Consider the following 9,184-nt stretch of genomic DNA (forward strand, 5'->3'; position numbering starts at 1 on the left):
CCTTCCGCTCCCCGACCTCCTCCACCGACAGCCGTCCCTTCGCAGCCTCCGGCCCCGCTCCCGCCGCCGTTCGGTCCCTGGGGCCGCTCTCCCGGGTCGCTCCAGCAGCCGCCGGCTCCCGGGGCCGCTCCCCCTCGGCTCCCCGAGGCCTCACAAAGATGGAGGCGAGGGCCAGGCCGGTGAAGAGCAGCCGGACGGCCAGGTACAAGTCCACGGCCACGTCTGTCCCGCCCTGCTGCTGGAGCCCGCCCGTATTACAAGTCATTGCCATAAAGCACAGTGAGACAAGAACCTTAGCCCAAGCCCCACACTTGATAAACAATAACACAGGAAATACCGGGTCCAAGTAATGTACTGCATTCTGAAACTGTGAGATCAAGAGGAACAACTCTGAGAGTCAATAAATAAGCATTGTCAGCAATGACTATTAATCCAGTCAGATCTGTTATCTCAACCCTTCATGCCCCACGTTGGGCGCCAAAAAAAGAACTGTCGTGGTTTAAAACCAGGCAGACAGCTTGCTCACTCACTTCCCCCCCTTCTTGCCCTCCCCCTACTCCCAGAGGGACAAAGAGGAGAATCGAAAAGAATGCAACTCCCACAGGTTGAGATAAGAACAGTTTAGTAAGTAAGGTATAACACAAATCACTACTGCTACCACCAATAATAATAATGATGATAAAGGAAATAACAAGGGAAGAGAATACAACACCTCACCACCAGCCGACTGATAACTCGCCCCCCCAGCCCGACCAAGCTCTGACCGATACCTCCTCCAACCCTGCAGTCTCAGCCCTTCCGGGTAACTCTCAGTTACACCCCGGGCATGACGTGTTGTGGTACGGAATACCTCTTTGGTCAGTCTGGGTCAGGTGTCCTGTCTCTGCTTCCTCCCGGCTTCCCCTCCTCCCTGGCAGAGCATGAGGCTCACAAAGTCCTTGGCCAAATCAAAACATCGCTATCAACTCTGTTCCCAGGCCGAAAGTCAAAACACTGCACTGCACCAGCTACCAAAAAGGAGAAACATGACTGCTACTGCTGAACCCAGGACACTTGGGTTCTCCCCCCCAACGTCTATTAATAGCTGCTCTTTTAAGTAGAAAAAAACCTTATGAAGTTGACTGATCTATCAAACAGCAACTCCAACAATACAGTTAATTTGTTTCCTTTCATGTTAAGTGCATTCATTTTCATCTACCCAGCCTAAATCAAAGAAGCTCTGAATACTGACTCTTGCTCTACATTAAACATGCTTGACAAAGCATACATGGTCAATACATTGAACTACCCAGAAGCATGGATTTCATAATAAAGTTCAGTTTCTCACTTGCACCTTGACCAAAATATCAGCTCCCAGCACAAGAATACCAATCAACTACAAAAACAACATGGGGTGGGTGGGGTGGGTAGTGTAAACCAAAAAAAAAAAACCACCACAATCAAAAACTGGGACACAAAGGTGCAACTGAACCAAACACAAAACTTCAAGTAAATCATCAGGAAGTACCACCTAATAGTACTGCAAGCATCCAAAACCCATTGCTTGATCAAAGCACTGGGCAGAGATTTACCAGCCTGAAGACTTTGACAGACCAAACATCAAAGTAAACCACTGGATTTCAATGCTAATAGACCAATAAACAGTCAACCAAGGTGGCTAAAGTTCCACCAAGCACAACCCTCAGCCACTAAAATATATCTCAGTTAGCACATACCACCACCAGATTACAGCTTAATAGCCTTTGCTGTTGTGGTCCCCATTTAAGTATCAGCTGCCAGAACTAAAAGTGAAATTTTTCAAATAAGACAATCAGGATTTGGAGAAGGCTGAGGTTCTTAATGACTTCTTTGCCTCAGGCTTCACTGGCAAAGGCTCTGACCACATCACCCAAGTCTCGGAAGGCAGATGCAGGGACTGTGAGAATGAAGACCTTAGGCCCACTGTAGGAGAGGATCTGGTTTGAGACCATCTTAAGAACATGAACATGCACAAGTCCATGGGACCTGATGAAATCCACCAGCGGGTCCTGAAGGAGCTGGCAAATGAAGTTGCTAAGCCACTGGCCATCATATCTGAAAAATCATGGCAGTCAGGTGAAGTTCCCAATGACTGTAAAAAGGGAAATATAACACCTATTTTCAAGTAGGGGAAAATGGATGACCTGGGGAACTACAGATCAGTCACTCTCACCTCCATGCCTGGCAAATTCTTAGAGCAGATTTTCCTGGAAGGCATGCTAAGGCACATGAAAAACAACAAGGTGCTTGGTGACAGCCAGCATGGCTTCACTAAGGGGAAATCCTGCCTGACACGTTTGGTGGCCTTCTATAATGGGGCTATGGAACTGATGGACAGGGGTAGAACAGTTGATGTCATCTACCTGGACTTCTGCAAAGCGTTCGATACTGTCCCGCATGACATCCTTGTCTCTAAATTGGAGAGAGATCAGTTTGATAGATGGACCACTTGGTGGATAAAGGACTGGCTGGAATCAGTGTTGGGACCAGTCTTATTCAAAATCTTGGTCAGCATCATGGACAGTGGGATTGCGGGCACCCTCAGCTAGTTTGCCAATGACACCAAGCCGTGTGGTTCAGTTGATATACTGGAGGGAAAGAATGCCATCCAGAGGAACCTTGACATGCTTGAGAGGTGGGCCAGTGCCAACCTTATGAAGTTTAACCATGCTAAGTGCAAGGTCCTACACCTGGGTCAGAGCAATCCCAGGCACAGCAACAGGTTGGGCAGAGAAGAGATTCAGAGCAGCCCTGCAGAGACAGACTTGGAGGTGTTGGTCATTGAGAAACTTAACATGAGCCAGCAGTGCGTTCTCACAGCACAGAAAGCCAACCGTATCCTGGGCTGCATCAAAAGCAGGACAAGGGGTAATGCGGTCGAACTTAAACAGGGGAAGTTTAGATTGGATATAAGGAGGAAGTTCTTTACTGTAAAAATGGTGAGACACTGGAATGTGTTGCCCAGGGAAGTTGTGAATGCTCCATCCCTGGTGGTGTTCAAGGCCAGGTTGGATGGAGCCTTGGGTGAGATGGTTTAGTATGAGGTGTCCCTGCCCATGGCAAGGGTGTTGGAAGTAGATGATCTTAAGGTCCTTTGCAACCCTAACTATTCTATGATTCTCCTGCCACATCACAAAGAACCCTCTCAGCTGAAAAAAAACAGCATCAATGCACAGCTCACACATAATTCTGCAGCGTGAAGCACAATGTGTTTCTCTACTGCTCAGGCATTGCCTGCAAAACCAGGAAAACAAAACAAAACCAAAAAAGCAACAAAAAACACCACAACCCACACATTCCTTTTGTTTTTAAAGCAATTCAGAACTACCACATAACCCAGCAGGTTCTGATCCAAAGACCTGTCTTATCATATCACATCTTTCCCAGCTGACCTAAGAAACAGGCAACTGGTACTACATCCTGGAGATAAGTTTTTCATTCTGAGAAAATTATTCCTTCTGACCACACCAGCCCCTGCTCCCAGAGGGATGGGGAGGAAAATCTAACTCAATTCCCACAGGGTGACATAGGAACAGTCCAGTAACTAAGGTAAAACACAAAACACTGCTACTACCACCACCAATAATAATAATAAGGGAAATAACAAGGGAAGAGAAAACAACCACTCACCACTCCCAGACTGATAACCAGCCCCACCTGAGCAGTGATCTAGACATTCCAGGTAACTGCCCCCAGTTTATATACTAGGCATGACATGCTGTGGTATGGAATACCTCTTTGGCTAGCTTGGGTCAGGTGTCCTGTCTCTGCTTCCTCCCAGCTTCCCCTCCTCCCTGGCAGGGCATGAGACTCAGAAAGTCATTGCTCAGACTAAACATTACTTAGCAACAACTGAAAACATCGGTGTTATCAGCACTGTTCCAAGGCTGAAAGTCAAAAACACAGCACTGCACCAGCTGCTAAGTAGGAGAAAAATGACTGCTGCTGCTGAACCCAGGACAGCCAGAGGAAAAAAAAAAAACCAACCACACAACAAAAAAAGAAAAAAAAATAAAACTAACCAACCAAATCCCCACACAAATCAATATCAATCAAGGTCACCTATTGCAAACAAATACCTGTAGCCCAATACAACTGACACTGCTAGAAGCTTGCTCTTATAACTGGACCTCTTCGGAGGACTTAACATCAGTAACCCCGAGATACTTCTGCCTTGCCAGCATCAAATGAGAAGTAACCAGTGCATGAAACACTCCTTCCTTGAGTGTGGTGGTCTAGAACTTAAGCAAAGGATTGCCCAAAACATTAGTCCCAGTCATACTGAATAGCCACATAAAAATTCATAAAGCAGAGACTGACAGGGATAAGGACAGCCATACCTAGATTTGTGACAGCCTCCACTGTAGATGTACACCTTAAGGCTGATTGTATAGCTGGGAGCTTTGGTCAGAATAAACATTACTTAGCAACAACTAAAAACACTGGTGTTATCAGCACTGTTCCCAGGCTGAAAGTAAAAAAACACAGCACTGCACCAGCTACTAAGGAGAAAAATAACTGTTACTGCTGAACCCAGGACTGTATCCACCCCTTACTCCATACCATTCACATCATGCTCAGATCCCACATTTTCAATATACCATCACTCCTATATATATATATAGAGAGAGAGACAGATATAAACACATCCACACAGAGAGGGAGAGATCATTCCTTAATGCATGGACCAATCCCTATAAAGCTGCTCAGTCCATCCGGTCCATGATGCCAGGCTCCATCTCTTGGAACAGTCTTTCAGAGCAGGAGAGGCTGTGTGCAGTGTTCACACTCGTGAATAACCTGGGCAATAATGTCCATTGCTAAGTCCACCCCTCGATCATGAGTCCATCTCTATGTTGCATCTCTGCTCTGATGGCCTGAATGTCATGGGCCCACCAGGCTCAAAATAACTCACTGTCCCCTTCAGCAGTTTCTGCAGCTTGTTGCTGGGGACTCCATACAGCTGACTTCCATCTCCAACACTTCCAAAGCACTGGAGGGGCCCAGTGGACTAGATACTCGCCCATACTGTCCCACACACCCTGCCATTCATGACTGTCCAGCATCAGGGAAAATCTCTTGCTCCTCCTATATATTCATCTAACCCTAGACAAGACCCAAACCTACTCCGCTTAACTTTCGAGATCAGACAAAATAGTTGTGGATAAAACACACTCTCTATGCGTGCCAGCATGGTGATCTGCACTGCAATCAGTAGGCAGGTCCCAAGGATACCCAAAGACTATTCAAAACCATCAGAACTCTCATGTGGTGCTGCTGTACTTGTCACTGAGGCTGGTGTAGCTGCGCTGACTGCTGTGGTCAGAGTTTGAGTACCTGCTGTACTTATCTCTTGGAGTTGGTGTAGCTGCATTATCTACTGTAGTCAGACTTTGAGTAGCTGCTGTACTTGTCACTAGGGTGTGTGGGAATGACAGCCTCCACTGTAGATGTACACCTAAAGGCCGATTGTATAGAGGGAAGCTTGCAGTTCAAGACTGCTCCTATCCCCGCTGATACAAGCTGCTCTACATAAATTGGTTTCTTCTGAAGGCTACTGGCCTTTCCATCTAGCTGGGATGTCCTAAACTCTGAAGGACCACAGCAGATCTGAGCATGCTATATTAGTTGATAAAATACATTTAGATGCTGTGGTTGAATTTTTAAGAACTCCTTGACTTTATTATAGCCTGTACTAGGTTACCGATAACCTACTATTTAAAAATTAATCTGAACTAGTGCTCACCTTACATATACTATGAATATATCATAGAAATCACTCTACCAAGTAAAGCCTAACATATTAAACTTCTCTCTAAACAGTTAAGTAAACCAAGTGCCACAGTTTAAGCCCAGCCAGTAACTCAGAACCATACAGCCACTCTCTCACTCACATCCCCATTCTCTCCACCTCCAAAAACTCCCAGAGAGTTGGGAAGGAGAATCAAAAGAACGTAAAGCCCACAGGTTGAGATAAGAACAGTCTAGTAACTAAGGTACCAATACAAAGCTGCTGCTACTACTACGAGCACCACCACCAATAACTATAAAGGAAATAAAAAGGAGGGAGACTATATAACTAAAAGGGGAAAAGGAAAACAAATACAAGTGATGCACAGTACAATTGCTGACCACCCAGCCCAACCCAAGCAGCTATCTGGGCCTTCCGGGTAACTTGCCCCAGATTGATCTACTGGGCATGAAGTGCTGCAGTATGGAATACCCCTTTGGGTAGTTTGGGTCACATATCCTGTCTCTGTTTCCTCCCAGCTTCTTGTGCCCCTCCTCACTGACAGAGCATGAAACTAAAAGTCCCTAATCAGAATAAACATTATTTAGCAACAAATCAAAACAGTGTGTCATCAGCACTGTTCCCAGACTGAAGTCAAAACCAAAGCAACGCACCAGCTGCTAACAGGGAGAAAAATAACTGCTACAGCTGAACTCAGGACACCAAGTCTAACTTATATAAAGGTTTACCTGAAGGCTTAATACAAAGCAAGCCAAGAGCATCACTTATCAGAACAACAGGACTCCTTCTCCCTAGAGATAGAACAAGAGTTTAAGACAACTCTTTCAGGGGCTCAGAACTAAGGATGTTCTACCAAAGTAACACAAGGAGCACAAGAACCCACACCATGCACAGCTCCTCACAAAGAGGAATCAGAAACAACATTTGACAGGCTCCAGCCATAACGCTTGAAAGGAATCCCTCTGCTGCAGGAGGGCAAGGACATCATGAGATCGTAGTCTCCCACTCTCACAACAGGTATCATAAGATCAGTCGGAAGAATTTAGGAGAAAGGCACAAAAGTTCAAGGACATAAAATACAAAAGAAAATATCACATTCATAATACCAAGGTGTCCCGGTTGCCTAGAATCTACACATCCCTGGATTATTTCACGGGCTGCTTCAGCTTCTTTCCAGGAACAATTACAAATATACAGTCTAGAGAGTTTCCGAACCGAAACGGAAATGTTTTGACCTACTGTGATTTCCGGGGGGGGGGGGGGGGGCGGGAGGGGAAAGGCGGGGGGGAGGAGGGGGGGAAGGCGGAAGGGGAGGGAAGTAATAAGTACAGGAAGAGGTCGCCAAACCATTTGGATGCAAAAATGACCCAGGTACTAACCCATGCCTAAATCAACTTCCTAAATAAGTAACAATGGAGGCAAATCAAAGAATATACCTACCACACCTACATGAGTAAGCCAGCCAACTGACTGCAAATGACAAGCTTTGTGGCAAAGCTCTCCCGTCCTTTAAATCAATACGGCCAAACTGAACGTAACACAAATCTAATATTCCCTAAGCTACAGGATACTTTGGTTTTGTGGAACAAAGCTCTTAAACCTTAACCCAGAGAAAGGGACAAAGAGGCCCAGCAGGCGGTGAGGGAGATGGTGCAAGAGACAGCTACCCTCCCCCCAAGCACCACAGCGACGTTGGGAAACACAGTCCGTCGACGGAGAAAACCCCTACCTTGAAGTAGCCGCCCTCGTAAAGAGTGTTGGGAGGCCCGAAAATCGCCACCTCCCAGTTGTACAGGTCAGACTCGTCGACCAGAGTGATGCGGAAGCCCTCCACCGGCTCCTCCTGCAATGACTTAAGCTCCAGCATCAGTGCCTTCTGCGAGCTGCTCATCTGCTGCTGGGCCATAGCACGGCGGCAACCGCCGCCCTACAACTCTCCACCCCTCCCCACACTGACAACTACAACCGCCGCCACTTCCCTTTGTGACAGCACCCGCTCACCGCTAACGTCAGCGCGCTGCGTAAAACCCCAACCCCGCCCCACCGTACGACAAGACACGCCACACTACACGCCCCGGCCCGCTACACGCCCCGCCCATACAGGCGCGCTTAAAGAGGCAGCATTCCCGACTATACTCCCTATGAGGCATGTAGGCGAAAAGTTTCTGGCGCTGTATCAGACCCCACGGGCCAAGTCCGCATCTCCCCTCCAGCGAGGCCCGACCCCACGATGCCTGACGCGGGGGCCGATGGGGGAAGATTAACCACGTGCTGAGCTGCTAGTGGAAGTGGAACGAAAGGGGCGGTGCTGTGCAGGGGTACGGCGGGGCATAGCTTTCTTATGCTGCTGTGCTGACGGACATTCACGGTCAAAAAAGAGCGTTTTTTGCACAAGGGATGGTTTCTGAAGGGCCACCTTGCATGACCCAGCATCTCCTAAAAATTCTGCAGTAACCCCAAATCAGCAGTAAGAGGAACAGGCAGTTACCCCCTTCCCACGGATGTTATTTTGTGTGAATCCACGGATGTGTGAGCTGCTACAGGAAGAAAATGCAGTTTTGATCCTTCCTCCCATTCCCTGACACTGTTAAGGAAAAACGTTTGCAGAGGTTGTACATCGACCTGTGAACCTGAGCAAGCACCTTAGATGATGTTTGTGAGCTCCTGTTCCTTATCCAGCCCTTAAGGAATAATATAATTATTATTCACTGTAAAAATAAATAAAATAACAAAGCAGTTATCCAGTAGGAGGAAAAGCAGTGTAGTCCAACCTCAGATGGTGCAAATCTGGGTTTCATTTCTGGAAAAGTTAATGCATGCACTACCACCAATAGTAATAATGATAAAAGAAATAACAAGGTGTGAGGATATAAAACTAAAAGGGGAAAAGAAAAAGAAAACAATAAACACAAGTGATGCACAATGCAATTGCTAACCACCCACCTGTGGCATATCAAAGATGGACTCCAGTTCTGGTGAAATCTGAAGACCTTTATTACACATCCCTTTTATAGTCTACTAAGTGCTAAGCAGTAATTTTCCACTCTCTTACTTCCTTCTCATTCTGACTTAGCAAAACCACTAAGGGTTACAAATATTTACAACATTTGGTCTGTTTTTGAGTTGCATATTGTGAAATACGAGCTCACTCCTCTAAACAAGATAGCAAGGTTTTATTGAGGGACAAATTCAATAAAGCAAAAGCAACATTGCTGGGCTAGTGACTGTAGCCAGAGGCGGACTGATTAACATTTGTTACGGGTTTATATACATTCACTATTGCATTAGCCATATATATATTCATAATTCCCTAGTATAGGTGGGGAATATTGGTATGCGGATAGACTCCACATCTCGTTAAGGTTGTAAAGAGGTATGCTTTTATTCAGCACTGAGACACATGGGGGATAGCTC

At 46.4% G+C, this 9,184-nt stretch overlaps 1 protein-coding gene across 1 annotated transcript in view; it reads right to left on the bottom strand.

The window, feature by feature from the left end:
• Nucleotides 1-7,752, bottom strand: part of LOC133282500 (ubiquitin-conjugating enzyme E2 R2-like) — an 87,355-nt gene extending 79,603 nt beyond the window's left edge. The window contains exon 1 of the mRNA XM_061478501.1: nucleotides 7,500-7,752. Coding sequence (XP_061334485.1) covers nucleotides 7,500-7,676 — 177 coding nt within the window. The 5' untranslated portion in view covers nucleotides 7,677-7,752. The remainder of the gene's footprint in view (nucleotides 1-7,499) is intronic.
• Between the last annotated feature and the right edge of the window lie 1,432 nt (nucleotides 7,753-9,184).

This window comes from Pezoporus flaviventris, unplaced genomic scaffold (genome assembly GCF_033815535.1).
Source record: "Pezoporus flaviventris isolate CSIRO_AGI_PZ_B2104156 unplaced genomic scaffold, CSIRO_AGI_Pfla_v1 ptg000125l, whole genome shotgun sequence".
Lineage (NCBI taxonomy): Eukaryota > Metazoa > Chordata > Aves > Psittaciformes > Psittacidae > Pezoporus > Pezoporus flaviventris.